Source organism: Haemaphysalis longicornis, unplaced genomic scaffold, assembly GCF_048455015.1.
Source record: "Haemaphysalis longicornis isolate Haplotype H1 unplaced genomic scaffold, Haemaphysalis longicornis Haplotype H1 scaffold_1, whole genome shotgun sequence".
Classification (NCBI taxonomy): domain Eukaryota; kingdom Metazoa; phylum Arthropoda; class Arachnida; order Ixodida; family Ixodidae; genus Haemaphysalis; species Haemaphysalis longicornis.
Genome location: NW_027526203.1, coordinates 402,380,925 through 402,401,271, shown reverse-complemented (window position 1 = coordinate 402,401,271; position 20,347 = coordinate 402,380,925). Strand labels below are relative to the sequence as shown.

At 50.0% G+C, this 20,347-nt stretch overlaps 1 protein-coding gene across 1 annotated transcript in view; it reads right to left on the bottom strand.

Annotated features, from left to right (window-relative positions):
- Positions 1-406: 406 nt before the first annotated feature.
- Positions 407-20,347, bottom strand: part of LOC144172319 (uncharacterized) — a 30,810-nt gene continuing 10,869 nt past the window's right edge. The window contains exons 3-5 of the mRNA XM_077701082.1: positions 12,815-12,922; positions 8,674-8,700; positions 407-539 (exon numbers count right to left, since the gene is read on the bottom strand). Of these exons, the coding sequence (XP_077557208.1) occupies positions 456-539; positions 8,674-8,700; positions 12,815-12,922 (219 nt within the window). The 3' untranslated portion in view covers positions 407-455. The remainder of the gene's footprint in view (positions 540-8,673; positions 8,701-12,814; positions 12,923-20,347) is intronic.

Below are 20,347 nucleotides of genomic sequence, written 5' to 3'. Positions count from 1 at the left end.
CTCCCCCGGGCAGGGGTCGTTTGGGTGTAAACACACCCAAAACGTGTTTTGGGTGTATTTACACAAGAAATAAGCATGTTTTTTTCTAATTTAGAGTCAATAAAACTAAAGTAATACCCCCAACAAAATGTTTTTGAAAAGCTCTTCAGCAGCCCTTTAACTACAAGAGCTCGTGCCGGGCAGTATTGCTGATATTTCACTGCAGCACCCAACCTTTTCTGCGCTATCATGTGTTAATTGCCGTTTTGCTCTATCTGTTGCACAGTTTACTTTGGCAATAATGTAAACATAAGCTTTCTTAGGTGTTGTATCTTATTGAATGGCAGACTCAAATGTCCCTCTCGCCACAGGCGCACCAACGCGCCAATATATCCGCACCAGTAGCACAAAGAAGGATGCACGCACTGCATGGTGACTGTGGTACTTTATTGAGCAACGTTAGATATAGGGAATTATCATGAACGCCCGTAGACCATCACGTAGCGGGTAGCGTTCAAGCAGTTCCAAAGGGAGTTCTCTGAGAATACCTTGTCCGGTTCCTGCAAAGGTGAGTTGAATGAAGAAAGAAGCATCGAAGCAATAAAATATGAAGGAAGAGAACTTCAAATGTAAATGAGAAAAAGAAGGTACATTTGCTCTATGGTACCATGTTATTGTGTAATGCATTATTTCTGGCCTGGGACTCCTCCAAAGTAGCTGCAAATTTAAAGAATATTACGCCGATGGCGATGGCGCAAGGTGTATAAAAGCAGCCACTACGAACGCAGCCCTATCGGCATTTTCCGTATCCATGTGATCTCGCTACACAGCCTGCTGCTTGTGCTGTGTATGGTTCAAGAAGGCCACGTCTGACAATCTAGCCTACAGGGGCCGTGAGACTCATATACGCTGTGAGGGGATAAACAAACGGACTCTTTTTCGAAGCTTCCCCGTTGTAATCCAACAGCTCGCTAGATACGTGGAGTCCCGACCATTGCCTTGCCATGCCCACGCCAGAGCCCACCATCAACCACAGCGTCAGACCCGTCGCACTACCCTGATGGACACCTGTGCGAACGATGTATATATATACTCGCACTCCTGCATTTCCCTCCGGCAGCTACGCTCGAAGGGGGCTTTCCCGTCCCTGAGCCCTTGTGTGGCGGTATTATAACCTCGTTGTTTAATAGTTGTAATCAGAATTGCGGCGTTGCAAAAGTGGTGCGTCACGGGGAGAAAAACAATCAGACCTGGTGGTTAACATGCTCGCGCTAGCCGCCGAATGGCTAACGCAAACTTGGAATCGCGCATATCACGTTTGCGCAATGCCGGCTAAGTCGCCAGACCAATACCACGTTAAGGTGCCGCTACAAACGGCGTCAGGTACTACATTCTGCGCCATGACGTCGTAACCTCACTTCCCGGCTTCGTCGCCACTCTAGTCTCTCCCGAAGTATCCTGGGAATCTCCGGTCGTTAAAAAGGAATGCAGCGTGCTCGCGATAGAGAGCGTCAGCTTACGAAGCTATTAGTAGTGAAGAGATGCAAAAATTACCAATACTGAGACCAGGCCACGGTGTAAGGTATACTTTTCGGTGAGGACACACCTTGCAAAACAAACGTTTACTCGTAGTTCTAATAAAGTTGCCAAACAGACACCGCTGAGACCATTTACTGCACGCCCTCAAGCGCGACAGAAAAGAAGCTGCCCGAGCGTCACTCGAACAAGGAGCGGGAAATCATTGAAGCATTGAGGGAAGAAATGCGGCTCTCCGTACCACTATCCACAACCTCACCAAGAAGCTCCGCAGCATCGAGAAACAAAGCTTTAATGCAAGCAGCAACAGTAATACCGAAGAAGTCATGGTTAACCAGGAGTCGACCGACAAGAAGCCGGCATCGAAGAAACTAGCCGTGGAGCCACGTAAACACAAGGGTAGCAAGAACATCGACAGTGGACACAACCTCGAAGTCAAATTCGCCAAGCTTGATGACCTGTTCACATCAATGACACGAGCCATCGAAACCATCCAAACGGAGAACATCAGCAGACTCACCCGCCTCGAGAGAACCCTAGCAGGTTACTCGACGTTCGAACCCCTAATCGGGCAACTAAACCAAGGAACACAAGCGTCCTCCTTCACGCTAGCACAACCATGGCCTCCAGTGCAACAGGCGTAAGAGTGTGGCAGTGGAACTTCCACGGCCTCAGCAAGAAAAAGGCAGTCGTTCAACAGAACATTGAGCACGCCGCGCGCAAGCCCTATGTGCTTCTACTCCAAAAGACTCTGACAGATGCGCTTTCCCTTTCCGTCTACAGAGTGCATGCTGGCCCGCCGAACGGCAGGGGCCTCTGCACCCTGGTCATGAAGAGACACCCCTGCGTCGAACACAGGTTGAACAACACCAAGATTGAGCACGCACTCACCGAACTTATACCAACCAAGAAAAGAAAACAGTTATTCTTCCTGCTAAACTTCTATAGTAATCCATCGTAGATAAATCAGAAATTCAAAGCCCTCCTCGACAAAGCCAGCACCGTGGCGGGCCGCAACACGCTGATCGCGTGCGGCGACTTCAACGTGATGGACCCCGCCTGGGGCTACGACAAAAGTACAGCGAAAGGCCGCAACCTAGCTCAAGACTCAACAGAACTTGACTTTACCCTCATAACGGAGCAGGCATACCTGACGAGAATTGGGAATTCTGCGTCCCGTTACACCACCCCCGATCTCACGTTGGTGAAGAATAGCAACCCGGTTACGATCACCTGGAGGAATACGGGGGTGGACCTAGGCAATGACCACACAATCGAGGAGATCGTGATTCCGGAACGCAGCGGCACCAACCCCCGAAAACACACATGCATCGACTGGAAAGCCTTCAGAGACATCAGAAGCCAGAACAATGAGGAAGGGAGCGAAATTGACGACATTGAAACCTGGACCACCGAGATCACCAAAGACGTACGAAACTCAGCCAAGGAAATAGAAACCGACGTAGGAACCAACAGAATGGACAGCCGTTTAGCTCACCTCATCGAAGATAAGCAGTCGATACCGAACCGGGGGAAAAAACAGCGTCTCAATCGCAAGCTAAGAAAAAAAGTTGCGGAGCTCAACCGCGCAATCGAGGAACACTGCCCACGCTACGTGTGCAGCAGTGGAACGAGATCTGCAACGTAGCCGATGGTCAGGTGCATAGCGGTAAAACACGGAACCTGCTACATCTGCTTGATGAAACCAAGACAAAGTCACACCAGCGAGACAGACTGGCCAAGCTCATCAACCAGGAAGTCTCGAGGCACGGAACGACAAGGCAATCAAACGCATCAGCGACAAATACCTGCCAACTACACCCACGGAGCAACACAGACCGTACGGCGGAATACCCAAAGACTCGACAGAGACATCGACGTGGAGGAGGTCCGCACGGCTCTGCAAGACGTCAGTAGCACGTCGGCAGCCTGCCCGGACCTTGTCACGAACAAGGCGTTCAAGAACTGTCGACGACAAGTCGATCGAAAACCTGGCGAATTACTTCAACAAATTCTGGAGAGTAGGCACGCTGCTGAGCAGTGGAAGAAAGCCAGAACCATACTGAGTCCCAAGCCGGGAAAGCCACCCGACACGGGCAACCTCCTGCACATCGCGCTCACGTCTTGCGTGGGCAAGGTACTGGAGCACGTCCTGCTCAACAGGTGGCAAGACTACCTGGAACGGGAGGATCTCTACCCGGCGAAAATCATCGGCTTCAGACAGCGCTTAGGCACGCCAGATGCAATGACACAGCTGAAGCACCAAATCATCGATGGCAACACCGACGACAACAAAGCAATACTGGGTCTCGACCTGCAGAGCGCCTTTGATAAGGTGAAGCACTCGGAGATCCTGTCCCAGGTCTCCAAGCTCAACATGGGAGTAAGATCCTACAATGGCATCAAAGATTTCCTTACGGGCAGGACCGCCGAGTTACGAGCGGGCGACTTTCAAAAGCTTAAGAGAAGAAGCTCGGCAGCACTGGCACGCCACAAGGGTCCGTCATCTCGCCGATGCTTTTGTACCTAGTAAAGATCGGGGTGGCAGAGAAGCGCGCGAGCATCGAAGACGCCAGACATACCATCTACGCGGACGACATAACGGTGTGGGTGGTAGGTGGCAGCGACGCCCACATCGAGTCCACACTACAAGCGGCGGTTCGACGCAGTTGAGGATAAACTTGAATGCACCGGACTGAGGTGCTCGCCGAGCAAATCGGAACTCCTGGTATATCATCCCATCAGGAAACGCAAACCCAATATCAACCCACGATAATGCGAGGAGATAAATATTTCAACTAGATCAGGCAACGTAATCCCAAAGGTCAGCAAGATCAGAATACTATGCATGGTAATAGAAACGCATGGAAGAAACAGCGACACCATCGTCCGGCTCATGGCGAAAGCAGCAAACACAACGCGACTACTCAAACGAGTAACATCCAAAAGAGGCGGCATGGGGGAGGAGAGCCTAATCAGGCTCGTCCACTCGTTCGTTATATGAGACGTCGCGTACGTAGCCGCCTACCAACTACAAGTGATTGCAGTACGAGCGTGACAAGATAAACATTCTCATCCGAAGAGCGTACAAGACAGCACTGGGGCTGTACGAAACCACGCGCGACTCGTCTCCTACAACTGGGAATACACAACGCGCTCGAGCAAATAGCGGAGGCACAACGCGCCGTCCAGCTCGAGCGGCTGTCGACAACCAGGACCGGGAGGCAGATACTGGAGGACCTGGGAATAGGATACCCGGACAGGACGGACCCAATACCCAAGAATATGAACCCCGAGCACAACAAGGGTAGAAGGGCAGCGAGGGCCAAGGCTCCGATCGACCTGCACGCCAACGACAGGCACGCAGCCCGTCTACGTGGACGCGGCCGAGTACACCAATCTGAAGAAAGGCTTCACGGCAGCCGTCGTTGACACGACCGGTGTCTTGCGGACGGCCGCCAGCGTGACATGCATAGTCTGTACAAGCGGCCTTGGCCATCTCGGACAATGACTGTCACACGGTGCTGTGTGACTCAAGACAGGCAGTAAGAAATTACGCCAAGGGCGTGGTAGCAAAGGAAGCGGGATGCATACTGCAGACGGTTACCGAAAACGGCAGAAAAGTGAGAATGAAGTGGTTCCCGGCAAACGCAGGCAACGCGTCGGACCGCAACGACAACCACAACGAGACGGCACATGCCGAGGCGCGAGCACCCACGGACTGCTCCTCGGCAGACCGCCCGACGTGGTTCATCACGAAAGACCGTATGACTGAGTAAAGCGAAATAGCGAAGGCTTTGTGCTTGGCTCGCGGAACTCTCCCGCCCCCATGCCCTGGTTTGAGTCGAGAACAAGCCGTTTTATTTAGACAGCTCCAGACCGGCTCGCTAACCAGCCCGTCACTGATACATCGCATGTACCCTGAGACGCACCCGACCGAGAAGTGCAAAGTCTGCCGAGGAGAGACGGCAAGCTTCACGCACATCCTGTGGGATTGCGACAAACACCCGGAAGAAGCCAAGTCAGGAAGGATCCTACCGCGACTGGAAGTAGCCACAGGGAGCGAAAACCCGGAAGATCAGCACTGGGCAGTCCAGCAGCAGGTCATCGAAGCGCTAGCACGGCAGGGGCCCGGCGAGCCGGCAACGGCGAGCGGGGGACCCAGTCGGCGCGGCAGGTGCCCCGAAGACGACGTACGGTGTGCACCGTCGGAGCACGCGAGCCCTCACTGCCGGCACAAATAAAGGTTTTCCAATCCAATCCAAAATGCTTGAGCGCCAGCCACTCCGAGGTGTTCGGACCTTTTCGGCTCCTCGTCGGGCCTTCTCGGCAGCTTTCGTAAGCGGTCGTCTGCTCGCCGTGGCTTGGCCGATACCACTGACGGAGCAGACTATAATTTGAACAAAGCAGTGCGAAAGCATTTACGCTCGTCTCAGTGTTTCAATGTGTTCTGAAAGGTGTTTTGAGTCGGTAACAATCAAAAGAAGATGTAAATACCTCAACGAGGTGAATATATGCCGCGGTAGTCGTGGAATATTAACGCAAGTAAGATTTCATGTCTGCGCAACGAAAAAATTGAGTGCGAATGCTTTATAAAGGACTGCAACGCGGGTACGCGCAGGTGGCAAGAAACCGTGACATTATTTAACGATTCCTGCGATACTAAACGAATGATTGATTATGAGGTTTAACGCGCCGACGCTACACAGGCAATGAGGCGCGCCGTAGTGGAAGGCCCCGGATAAATTTTGACCACCTGGGGATCTTTTACGTGCGCCAAAATCTCAAACACACGGGCGTATTTGCTCGTCGCCTCCATCAGAAAAGCGGTCGCCGCGGCCGGGAATCGAACCCGCGTCCTTGGGCTCAGCAACACAACGCCATAGCCGCTGAGGCACCGCGGCGGGTACTAAACGAAAGAATGCGTGCTCTGCACAAGTCCCCCGACGACATTAGTTGCAGTCGTCATTTATCTGGCATTGCGGTTTTTCGAGACGGTACTTTTCAGAGCATGGAGGGGAGGTACTGCTCAACGTCGAAGCGGTGCGCGCTCGCAAACGATGCAGTGATGTCGATTTTGCCGTTGGAATGGGTTAAACTAGCGGCGAGTGCGCTTATGTTTCTTCGTCGTAAATGACGTGGCACATCCTCGGGAAAATCGTGCACGAAGTGGAGGAGACAAAGCGATGTTGTCTAAGTCACTGGCGGTGCCCAATGCTCAGGGAAGCTTCGGCGTGGATCTAAATGAAGTTAGGACGCCCGCAATCTCGCAGCTGATTTAAAGGGACTCTGCAACACTTCCGATAAACCCTTTCACTATTTCCTTTGCGCCTGGAAGCACAGCGAAATCTGTAGTTATCGCCAGCACGGAAGGCTCTGTGTGATTTGCTCGTCGCAGCTGATACGCCTTCCGTTTCTGCTTTGCCTTTGTGGCTTTCTTTTTTTTTAAAGTGGCTAAAGAATGCGTTCATTGCTGCGACTGAATGAAAGCCGGCCAATAGACGCTATACCGCTGTAATGACATCATTCTAGAAGAACGGCAAGACTCGGGAAAGTGAGACAAGTCTTTTGAGCAAGTTTCCAAGTTAGGGGTTAGAGTCGCAATTTTTGGTTGATGTAGTTTGGGACCCCCTAATCTAAGTACCGAATGTGTTGGTTGATTACGTTCTGTAAGCATTTAAGATAGGAAAAAAAGTAGAAAAAAGTGTTGCAGGGCCCCTTTAACAATGCGTTAAAATCCCTTTGTGTAAGCACGCACGGTGTCCTCACACAAATGCTCCCAGTACGTTAGCTTTCACTTGAGCAAATCACCTTTAGTTTAAGTCACATCAGGGGTACCACAGGGGTCCGCTATTGGTCTTTTGTTGTTTCTGATTTTTATGAATGATTTGCCACAAACCATCACCTGTAAACTACGCCTCTACGCCGACGACTGTGTTTTGTACAGCACCAATACCTCCGTTCAAGATCACCACCTTCTTTAAGACTCGTTTAGTGCCTTTTGCTCTTGGTGTGATACATGGCAGATGAACAACAATTTCCGTAAAACAGTCTCAATGTCCTTCATCCCCAGAACGCAGACTTCCGTTTTCAACTACTCTTTCAATGACATAACGCTCCAAAGGGTTTCGGATTATAAATATCTTGGCATGATTTTCACTACTAACCTCTCCTGGTCTAAAAATATCAATTCAATCTGCACCAAATCTCTTGACGACGACATCTCTTGACATTTAGCCAACGTTGCCTGTATAACGACGTCCCAACGCGCGAAACGCTAACCTTGGAAGAAGTCGGGGCGGAATCGCGCCATAAAGCAGCGACGGCGCTGGACGAAGCCTCTGGCGGCCACATACGCTCAGGCCGTATAGTCGGCTTGGAAGCGGTACGGAGTTATTTCGCGAAGGACAATCCCAGTGCGGACAAAAGTCTGCATGTTTATAAAAGGACCTCTTGCTATCAAAGGGTACCACCGTGCGCAAGAAGACGTTTACAGACATGTATACAAGTGAAAAAGGCCATTAAAGGCTCATGTTCGTCTCTCGACTCCTTTTTTTTTACTGCGGCTGATCATGCGTTTTCGCGGATAGTACGTTTCTCCCTCGCGTTTTTTTTTTTTAGACGTATCCACGAGGTTCTACATATCTTACACCGTGGACAAAGCACAAGTGTTAGTGCCCCTGCTTTAGTGAAGCTCAACTGTCTTAGCAACTCCGAGCCAGTTTAAAACTGCAACACCCAGTCTGTACGGTGAACGCCGAGCGAAATTTATTTTAACGGCGGCTGATAGCATGTTCATTTGGTTGTAGTTTTATCCTGACGCACACGACATGGCACTGCCAAAAGAAACAGTTTGCCCGCACCGTCTCGCCGTATACAGTGCACTGGTGTAGCGTTCGCTTCGCGTTTACAGGTTTCGGCTTCGATCCCTGGCATTCCCCATAACACGAAGCTCTCAATCGCTGTAAACGTAAGGTTCAAACACTGCGGTTAGGTTTATCAGCTACAAGTATAGCTCAGGATAGGCCGGAAGAGGCCCAATAACAGCCTGGTACAGGTTACTGGCGCCGTTCGTATTCCCATGACAACGACGTGCGGTGAACGAAATTCTTCTGTATTTACACTCAGCCTATTGCGGCGTGACGCAAGCGCACTTACCTTTATCTGCATCACAGTGAGAGCGATCTGAAAGATAGCAACCAGAGCACGGCTTCAGCGAACTGTTTCACAGCACAGCTCCAATGCACAGCTTCGTCGCGGGAATACCACAGAGTACTGCGGTGTGTTAAAAGAAACCTGCAACACTTTTTACAACTTTTTTGGAAATTTTAAATGCTTGCAGAACGTAGTCACCCAACACACCCGGTACTTAGATTAGGGGGACGTAAAGTAACTCAGCCAAAAATTACTGCTCTATGCCCATCAGATAACTTGTAAACTCGCTCAAAAGATTTTTCCCTCTTTCCCGGGCTTGACGTTCTTCGAAGGCTCGAATTACATCACTAAGGCCATGTAGCGGCTCCGGTTATCCTTCAGTTGCAGCAATGAACGCTCTTCAAAAGCAACCTAAAAAAAAGCCACAAAAACAAAGCATAAATGGAAGGCGTAATCTGGTGCGACGAGCAAATCACGCAGTGCCGCTCTGTGCTGGCGATAACTATAGCTTTCGCAGTGCTTTAAGACGTGAAGGAAAGAGTGAAAGCGCTTATCGAAAGTGTTGCAGAGTCCCTTTGACGTGCCGAAACGCTCCATACGATGCGGCGTAACCTCCCACATTTATAATAATTGTATTCGCGCACATTTCATCTCCAGCCCTTGTACAAATCTGCGATAGTTTTTTTTAGTAGGGGCATACATATATAATAACGGTTTATTTGCACATTGCATCCCTCTCAACTCTAAACTCTATCTCTAAAACATCGGGTACTATATATAGAAAAGGCAAACAAAATTGTGTGTTAGCGCGTGCGTGCGTGCGTGCGTGCGTGCGGACGAACGGGCAAGCGGGCGGGCGGGCGGGCGGGCGGGCGTGCGCGGGTATTTTACGTGCCGGGCTCTGAGGCTCTTACAAAGCGCTTGGGATACGAGCCGCGCCACTCGAGGACCACACAATAATTTAGGCAACCTGAGGATCTTTAACGTACGCCCAAATCTCGACGAATAGGTGTTTTCTTTTATTTTCGTCTCCAGGCCGCTACTGCCTTGATTAAACCCGCGTCCTGGGGTGCAGATACTGAATCACCGCGGTAGGTGATGAAGGGAAGGCATTAATACCGAACGCCTTGGCTTTCTTGACGTGAGTCAAAATTTTTAAAAAAGGGTTAATATGGGACTTCAAATAGCGAGTAATATACTATGCTCCTGTAAACAATGAGCCGTTGAGGCGAGCCGTAACAAACACTGATTAATATTGTCACGTAGCCAGGACCAACGCAGGTTTCTTCAAGGAACAAAAGCCTATTAGAGCGAACTTGTGCTCCGCCAAAAACTCAAAGAATACACAAGCGGCGATGGAGCAGTCAACAACGTGACGTGCAGAGATGAGTGTCGGCGAATCGAATGCCGCGCCGTTGCCCTGCGAGCATTTCTCTTTCCGCGTATAATTATTTCTGGAACCATGCAATGAATTAGATAAAAAATACACTGGCAATCAAAGACGAACATTTTAGTTTAGTGACGACAGGGCGAAACCCTCTCCCTATCAAATGTTATACCCTGTGCGGCATACAAAAGAAAGAGAAGGGAAGACGCGCTTCACTTCAAAAACAGATAAGACAGCCGGGCTCGGCCAGACGCTGGCGACAAAACACAAAAGTAAACAAAAGAGAAGGCATGGTTGGCGCCAATATTGGCCCATAGGGTTTTGCAATGTGCGCCGAAATCTTTTGAATGTTGGCGGTCTTGTTTCTCACTTCCGCAAAAAAAAAAAAAAATCAATCACCTGGCTCTTGATGGAACTTTCCACCTCGTATGAAAAAGCAGAACGGCTGGCCGGTGCAAAACCGGGCTGAGCAAAGTTGATTTTGATTGATTGATTGATTGATTGATTTGTTGATTGAAACATGCGTGGTTTAAATTATTTCGAGTCTCCCACTCATACCCGAGGTGCAGCTTTAGTGCGAGTAATGTTTGGCTCGTTGGTGAAGGTGGTTGGTGTCGTCGTGGGGGGTGGTGAAGGACCCGATGACGAGACGAGGCCAGCAGGTGATGAAGAAAAAGAAGTCTATTTACACGTATTTACAAGAGACGACGATGAAGCAAACATAGGACAAGACGAAAACTGGGTTACAATTAAGCGCCGCAGCGCACCAAGGGTGGTATCGCGGCGCGATCCCCTGATGGGGGCCCGGAGGCCAAAAGTGTGCCGAACCGCCGCGCGGTTGGCTAACGTGCGTGGAGCTCTGGCGCCCAGAGGCTACCACGGGAGCAGGTCTGTCAGCGTGCGCTCTCGGCGGCTGCTCCGGACGAACTCGTTGAAGCCTGCGCGAGTAGGGGCGCACGCAAAGCCGCCCCCTCACAGCAGCGCACATTCCAATTGGGGATTTGTCCTCCCCTCCCCGCCTGTCCGTCCCCGAAGGTCAGGAGGGCAGGAAAGCCTCCACCGACGCCACGTAAAAAGCCGCCAGGGAGACCCAACAAAGGGTTGCGACTCGCTGGCGTCGGCGGAGGCCGCCCCGACATTCCGCCAACGGATGGGGGGGACGTAACTAAGCCGCAAGAAGGGCGGAGGGTCATTGCCCTGACGAGGTGCGTCGGCGCTGGCATCATTACAGAGCGTGAAACCCCGACTCGAGCGTAACGTTGTGGAGGTGCTTCCAAGCGAGCTATACGAGCTTTAGAAGGTGGTCGACCACTTAATTCGGCGCCATCGACTGTACGCAGGCGCGAACTGCTCCCGACATTCCTGCATGCCCTAACGCGGTAAGAAGCCTTAACCCTTACCCCCCCCCCCCCCTCCTTTCACGCATGTGGGGTCGAGTCCTTTCCAAATATATCAGAGGTATACGGCTGGACGTCGATTAGCTGTCCGATTACAGTAAAGCCCACTTATTTCGATCACGGATATATCGAATTATTGCCTATATCGAACCCTTGTATAATTCTGGTAAAATTACATGCATTTAAAATTTTTTTTATATGAAACGCGATTTTGTTCACAATGGATATATCGAACTCCCCCGCGCGGGAGTGTTCGCTCTCCTTAAGCATGCGGCAGGCTTTCCCGCAATACATCGGCGAGCAGCGGTGGCGCGGGTGTCGCTTGCGACTCCCGCGCGAGCTCGGGTGCGTCCAAACCGGCCGTGGCAGAGTGGACCCGCTCCATGCATGCATGCCGTTGGAGCCGGAAGCACCACATTGGGCGCTGCAGGCTGCGGTGTCTTGGAACTTCAAGTCCGCGCCACTCGCTGCCCGCACTTGCGCCGTTCGCTGGGTTCGCCGTTATTCCGTTGTATCCATGCTTGTCTCCGCTCTGTCGAAGACGCCGAGGACTCCGTACCCCTTCCGAGCACGAGCGAAGCCATCGCTGCCGTGGCTCTGCTAGGCGATACTGCAGTGCCATTGAGGGCAGCGGTCTTGTGCTTGTCGACTGTTTAGATAGCGTGGAGCAAGCAGTCACCAGCATCGCGTTGCGCTCCAAGAAGCAGGCTACACTCACGCAGTTCTTTTGCCCCAATAAATGATTGTTTTCTTTCCGACAAAGTGTCGTATCAAAAGTGAACTGCAGGATGGTAAGAGCTCAGCGTTAGCTCGTGACTCCGCCGGCCAGATTGCTCTCATGTAAGTTTTTTTTTTTTTTTGCTTGACTTTCTATATCGAATTTTTGCTATATCGAACTATTTTACCATCCTCGCCCTGTTCGATATAAGCGGGCTTTACTGTAGCCGATCAATTACTTCCTCGAAATTATTTTCACACGGATAATGCTTGGAGGTGAACGCATACTATTTTAATATTGAACATGTGCCTGTGACCTGGCCGTAGAAACAAGGGCAATGCGTAATGTTCTGTTAAGTAAGATGTTCTCTTATCAGGCGTTATGCCTCAACCAGAGCCGAATAATTCACGAATCAGTCGAATAAAGCCTGTAAATTCATCGGGTTAGAAATTTGATCAACCCCCCCCCACCCCCCACCCCCCCTTTCTTGATGATACAGCTCACCCCTCTTCATGTACCACGCAGGTCACGTCGTCGCGACTGAATAACACCACTTCCGTGCTGATGGGCAAAATAGCAACTGAACCAAGCACAGCAAACCCCGCAGCCCGAGAAATGTGCTGCTCAATTTGCGGTACGTACGTAATTGTTGACAATCTGCGAGCCCTCGACGCACATGTCGCTGACAGCGTCTATCACGTCCCGGCCCTTGAAGAGCCGCTTGCTCCTCTTCTGGAGGAGGGACACCACCTAGAAACGTGCACAAGGGGAGCGTAACGTAACGTAACAGTATTCATTGGCCCATCATCCGGCTTTTATGACTATTAGTCTGATCATCCTGCGGATGGCATAGGTCTCTGCAGTCAATGCACCATTTTAGTGTGCAAGCACTATTAACCACCGTTTTCGCGTGTATGGGCTGAACCCTCCTTCGTGACGCCTTCCGTATTTTCCCATTTACGTCCCGCTTGCGCGGAGGTTGATGCACAGCAGAGGGAGGGAGCGACACGGGTATGCGACGGCCCGGCGCTGGTCCTAATATCACGCTTTGAAGTGTAACGTCTCGTCCCTCGGTATACCCTAGCTTGGCTCGACCAACGATGAGTATGGCCAGAGTCCAATTCAGTAAAGCATTGAAGGACTCTGGTATGACGTTGCTTGGAGCGGCGTAAGAACCAGCTTGATGGCTACCTAACGATGGGCATAAACGGAGGAGGTTAGGCCTGACGTTACGTTTTAAAGTTTGGCGCATATTGCATGTTTCTCTCGCGAAGTAATACACATACCCCGAGACAAGGACGTACACGCCGTGGTGTACGTTTTGGACAACGCTTCAGAAACAGGAAATTATGCATGCTACTGCATCGTGCGTTGCTACAGACGCATGCGCCAAACAATCAACGAAATAATGAATGACTTGGCGCGTAAGCACTAGCGTGGTCGACCACAAGAAATCTGGGCCAGTACTCGAATCCTGTGGACGCGTACTCTGACGCCGACCAAGGTTACACAGGCACATACTCGCAATATTGGACAACGCTGTTATAAGCAGCAATTCAGGCAGCTTTCTCGCGATATTCCGGGCTTGGCGAAGCCAAGCATTGTGTCATTTTTCAACCGGCCGGGATCTGGATTAGCATACCAATAACCATGCAGTCTGAAAAGTCGAAACAAACGTGCAGAAATGGTGGTCTTTAAAGTGATCGCAGTTGTCTACTGACCTTTCGATGCGACCAATATAATTCTCAGACTGCTTTTACGTAATGGGGTAGTAACATCATCGCATTTTCGAAGTAAAATTGTCGTATTAAGGTCCTTAATTCTGCATAGGGTTCCAGAAATCGGTCGTCGACTGCGCGATTACACTCAAGCAGTTGTAAAGACGTATTCGTTAAAAAGTGAATTTCATAATACGGGGCCATGTATATACACTGGCTCGTATGTTTATACATGTATGTATGTATGTATGTATGTATGTATGTATGTATGTATGTATGTATGTATGTATGTATGTATGTATGTATGTATGTATGTATGTATGTATGTATGTATGTATGTATAGTCGCGGTCACTGATACAGGGAACACGGCGCGCGTAGCCGCGCTTCTCGGAACACCAAGCGGGCGCCGCGCGAAGTATTGCGGCGCGAGCGCAATCAGAGCCAGAGGCGGGGCCCGGCTGCGCGTCGTCTGCTACGGCTCCTCCCACTTCGCCGCACGCGCTCTGAGAGAGAGAAGTGATTGGATGGAAGAAAGGAAAGGAAAGTGCACTGGGGATATTATTGAGCTCAGTAGGGAGCTACTGAGCTCAATAATATCCCCAGTGCACTTTCCCTACTGAGCTCAATAATATCCCCAGTGCACTTTCCTTTCCTTTCTTCCATCCAATCACTTCTGGTACAACTAACTTTTATTCGCCGCGAGATCGACATGTAGGTGGCGACAGCGTCGCGCTGCTAGTCATCGCCTCCATATGCTAGTGTGGATGCTCCGCTGAGCGGCCCGTAAGAATGCACACTGTGGTCGCGTTTCGTGCCTTTTTCCCGCCGTATGTGCGCACGAAAGGCGCAAACAAGGGTGGTATGCAGTAGTTCGATTCCTCAACGTTCACTGTATAGCATGGAAGCGGAAAAAAGCGACGACCCATCGGGAATCTCAGAATGGCCGTAATAGTGACAATGAACTTGTACGCCGTGGCTCGTAGCAAGCTCGATCTTTCCAGACTATGGCTTTGAGCCTTCAATCAAATCATACGCAGAAACAAATCAGGAAGCCTCGATCTCTGAAATTCAGTTTACAACGGCAATCTCAATCGCTTTCACTGGTAGCATGACGCATTCTTGCATTTGTGGGATGCCCTGAAATGGTAACACCACCTACACTGCCCCGACATTCTTTGTGAGAGCTTACGATATTTTTGTGTGTTCGAAAGGCAACATAAAGTTACTGAATTTTGATCAGCGCAGAGATATAAATGTAACCGCTCTAACGGGTCTTTTAAATGAAATTTCAGCGACTCTGAAGGAAGGTTTGATGAATAACGGTGTCGGATCACTTATTTACGGCTTTCGTCGCAAGTGAACTTGCGAATTGAATTGTCAACGCACGCAGTACAAGCAACATCTCATGTTTAGCTAGGCTTTCGCAAAGTGACAAGCAGGTTTACAGTGTGCAAACCAAGCTTCTGGGACCTCACAGTGAGCACAAATTTTCTGTTACGGCTGCTCTTGCGCAGGCACGTAGGCAGGGGGGGGGCCCAGGGGGGCCCGGGCCCCCCCCGAAATTCGTCCAGTCGGCCTTTAACGCCAGAGAATAGAGGCACAAGTACAAGTAGTGGTGTGCACATTTAAACAAACGAAAAACAAACAATAGTCAAGGAGCTCACCAAGAACAGCTACCCAAGAACCTTTATTCGGAAAGCACTTCAATTCCGAAAGCACAGCAACGCTCGCCGAGAAATTCAGCGTACGGCCACCCCAATCGGGTGGTGCACGAAAGCCCACGATTTCAAAAGCCCCGCGCCGGAAGCCCCACTCCTTATGCCCCGTTTTGGAAAGCCCCGTACTCATAAGCTCCCAACACATTTGCCCGTGTGCCGATTGCCCCGCGCCGGAAGACCCCCTCTTAAGTCCCTTACTCATGATTTAAGCCCACAGCTGTCTACATTTTTTTTCTTCGTAATTTTAACGCTAAAATGCTATATTTTTGGAAGCTCGCTTCCATGTTTTCAAACGATTTGAGTCGTAGTGACTCATGATATCCTGAAGACGCCTGTCGCAGTCCGCGGATATTTTTTTTACACTCTCCATAATGCCGTGCAGACCCCTGCTGGTGCGGGCTTCTCTTCCATAAGTGATTGCTTCCATTTTTTGCGCCTAAAGAGGTACAGGTGGTAGAGAACTGCAGATGACGTTGGTCTCGTTTAAGAATAACCAATTTATGACCAGTACGCTTTGCAGCAGAACGCCGAAAATCCCAAATGAGCACTGCTTTCAACAAAATATATGCATGTTGCAGAGAACACTAAAAAGGAGGCTTTCCAACTTTCAAAAGGGTTCGGCGGGGTAACGCAGGGGTCACCACACAGCAATGCACATGAACGCAGAACGCCAAAATCTTACAAGTTCTTCGTAATTACTTTAGAAAGCGACAGGTTCCTTTCCCCAAGCAATTGCGGGCAATCACACAGCTGTTTCGCATGCGCAGGAAAATGGAAAAAAATAATGTTACTTTCGCTGATTTTTCAAATAAAGATACTAATGATGCTAATGCAGGGTACCATGAATTGTTTCTGATATATTTATTGCCTGTGTTCCCTTTCGTACTCGTTTCATTCCTATGTTTTGTATAAGCCCCTCCTGCTTGAATCAAAGTTTTGACCTGCAGTATCTGTAAATAATATTATTAATAATAATAATAATGATGATGATGATGATCAAAAGTCGTCAGAGATAAAAAGAAATAATCAACCATAGTATTATTTAAAAGCTACGCATATGCCGGCTATTATCCCACAACTAAATAGGACTTTATTTTGTAAGGCCGCATAACTTTCCACAGACTTAAAATAACGCGGAATTAAGAGCAAGAGCATGTTGTTGCGACTGCGGGGTATCGTGATCGAAGTGGACGAGGTTGGTGTCGTGCCGGGGCAGTCATCAGGACCAAGTCGATCAAGAAAGAAAGCTTTATACTAGTATTTACATGTTCAGGGTCTGAGTGAACAGGCATTGCGTTCCTGGTGGCGCGAGAATAAATAGACTTTGTTTGGTCCATCCCTGTTCTTCCTGTCTCCACACTGTGGTCGGGAGGCACCAATCAGGAAAAATTCCGAAGAGTTCAAAATGCACGCATGTGCGCGCACACACACTGAGAGGGCATCTTTCCCCTTCTCGTAGCTGAAAGTCTGTCGCCTCCGGTGGCACTTTCTGCCGAAGGTCGACGTCCCTGGGACCACCAATATCGAAGTCCCGGAAAAGCATCTCCTGCATTCCCACGCTCTGGGACTCGTTGAACAACAGCGTCCCGGGCATCGGCCACATGCCGCCATTGAGGGAAACCGTCAGCACGCAGCACGCCGACGAAAGTGAGATGCCGCCCAGGGCTTCTGTCACCACCTACGGTTGTTAGGGCCGCATTCGGCCCGCCGAGGGTATGGGTGCTCGAAGTCGCCGACAAGCGGATTAGCCACCGCAGCACGGATCACCGCCGTGCAGTGGCGGCAACTTGGGGAGTATTCAAGTGCTTTGTTTGACTGATAGCTGCGCGGCGTGGGAACACGCACGCGTACGGCTTTGCTTTGCCGCAGACGCAGAGTTTTTCCGCGACCTGACGGCGGGAGCTAACCGAAAGCTAGAAAAAGGGGACTTCTGTATGGAAAGCGACGTCTTGACGACCCATTAACCCGTTCGACCCCGCTGGCGCCTCTGCGAACCCCACCACCTTTTGTCCGCTGCCTGTGTCGTCGGGCAAGCGCCCGCGTGGCGGAAGAAGTAAACAGGAATGAGCGGATATGCGGCTCTCCAGTAAGTGTACACGGGCGGCGTCGTCTACTCTTACTTTGGGCATACGGCCGCCTCAGCACGGCGGTGACTTCGCGGCTGATTGCATCTTTAGTGGATGCGCAACATGCGAAAGGAAGCAAAGTGTGGGATTAGTTCTCAGCTGAGTGACTCCGTTGAATGCCGCGCCGCTGGGACACGCCTTCGGTGCCCGGAGGTCCGGTTCAGCCGCGAGTCGACGCGAGCAGTTCATATCTCTCCAAGTAGGACTCTCCGCTGTCCTCAGTTTGAATTCGACGAACCGACTTGCTGGGGTCCGCCGAAGAGGGAGAAGGGAGGGCGACTCCTCGGCGCTCCTTCCCAGGTCATGTTCGCCGCGGGCTGGCACAGCGAGGCATGATTCAGCCGATTCGGCACCTCTGTTCGGCGCTCCTTCAGACCAAGCAAATTTGTGTCGGGGCGCTCTGGCGCAACATGACGCAGCCATGGTGCCACGCAGCCAGAAGGTGCCAGCCAGGGTTCAACTTCAGCGGCCAGGACAAACGATAAAATTAACAAGCTTCTTCGCTAAAGTTCCGAAGGTGGGTCCTGTGTTTCTTATTGCCTCTGCTTGTTACGCCCGCTTTAGCGAAGGGGCAACTTAGTAATTCCCAGCTTGTGAGCTTCTGAGCAATACTATGATACTGGTTTTGCCATAAATGTCTATTTAGATAGTTCACTCACTTGAAGAGTTCATGGACACCTCCCCTGATAAAGCAACAGTGTCCACCGCTCATTGCCTCCGTCAGCGAATCTGTTCACTCAACTTTCTTTTATGCCTCGCTGTTAGTGAGACTTTCCTAGGCCTCACACACCACTTGTCTGTGTATCTGCAGAGCCCAGCTATGGACATGAGCGTCGCCTTCAAACAGGTTGACCTGGTGCTGACTAAACTCGAAGAGATGGGCACTAACGCGGAGGAAGAATTCCACAAAATATTTTCTCTATGTCAAGATAGAGCGGTGGAGTTCGAAGTGAAGTGCGAAATTCCACGGGTGGTAGGAACAGTACGCTTGGCAGAACAGTACTGCATCGAATACCAGGCAAACTACCGTTGTAGTTTTGCGGAAGATTACTACAGGCGAGCCACCTTCATTCCATACGTAGATGACCTGAAAGCTTCCCTCAAACGGCGCTTTGCAAACCATCGGAAAACACTACAAATTTTGCAATTTGTATTGCCAAAGCACGCCTCCAAGGGCAAATTTGAACCTGTGCAGCCGGCCTTCGATTTTTACCTCAGAGATATGACAACAACGCATATCCTTACACTAAAAGGTGAATGGGAAATCAGGAAAACTAAATGGCAAGCCATGCAAGAGGAAGAACTTCCCCGCTTTGCGACGGACGCTTTAGCTGAATGCGACAAAGACCTCTTGCCGAACGTTCAAGCACTCCTCAAGATATTGGCAATGCTCCCAGTGACTACTGCTGCTGCAGAACGCAGCTTCTCGACACTCAAAAGAGTGAAAACGTATTTGACGAACCGGACGGCGGAAGAGCGGCTTAATGGCCTGGCCCTTATGCCCATTCATCGGATGCAAGTCAGTGTCGACGAAGTTATCGCTGTGTTTATGGAGAAACCACGACGTTTGAAAATTGCAGCGTGAACCGCTCTTTTCGGCCAAGCTACATGTTCGTTTTTTTTTCTTTTGCATTGACTTTTACTATACAGTAAAACAATCGCAATGCCATTCTTTAAAATTGCTTGCTGTAGAAACGAATGTTAGCATTTTGCATCTTTTGTGACTATGAAAGCATCCATGTTTTGGTTCTTTGTGTTCAATAAAACTGATTTCCAAAATATATGCCTGTTTTTTGTTTAGAATTGCTGTCATAAAATGGCTCACGTTCTTCTCGCCGGCCTGTTGTTGAGACAGAGAGTGAGAAATTGGGTAGCGAAAGCGTCTGACAATTTTTTTTTATATGCCGCACATCTCCCTGATTGAGCGCCTGATTCCTTTGCATCCCCCCTTATTTTGTCACTCCTCTTTTTGTCACTGGCTCTGTACGGCCCTTCTTGGTGGAGATTGGGTGGAAAGTGCACACGCACTAGCTTTACTGCAGTGTCAAAAACGCTTTCCATCTCGGATTAACTCGCCTCTTGCACTGCATTCCCCTTTGTTGTCGTTCTCTTCTAATAATTAGGCGCCTTCTATATTTCTGGGCAATTATTTTCTTTTTTTTGCCATGGAAAGAGTTTGTTTCGAGCAATTAGGCCTGGGGCCCCCCCCCCCCGAAAAAAAATCCTGGCTACGTGCCTGCTCTTGCGTATGAGGTCGCTTACGAACCCTAAAGATGGCAAATGAAGTTGCGCTGTTGCAGATGTATTAAAACGTTTCCTTTTTATTTCTCGTTGCGAATCAGCGCAACGGGTTCCCGGCAACTACTTTGTGTTGTAAACTGAACATCGCTTTTGTCTTGGCATTTAATTCTTGGGGATTGGTTAAAAAGATGCAAGGATAAACGTCTTCTGTGAATTTCGTTTTTTTTTTTTTTGGGGGGGGGGGGGGTGCCAACGTTGCAAGAGCAGCCAGAAGAGAAAGCATGTAACGCGAAAAGCCAAATGTTGGCTATCATTATTACTTGCAATCGAAAGTACGCTAGGCGTCGTGTTCTGTAGCGGTGAAAAAGCA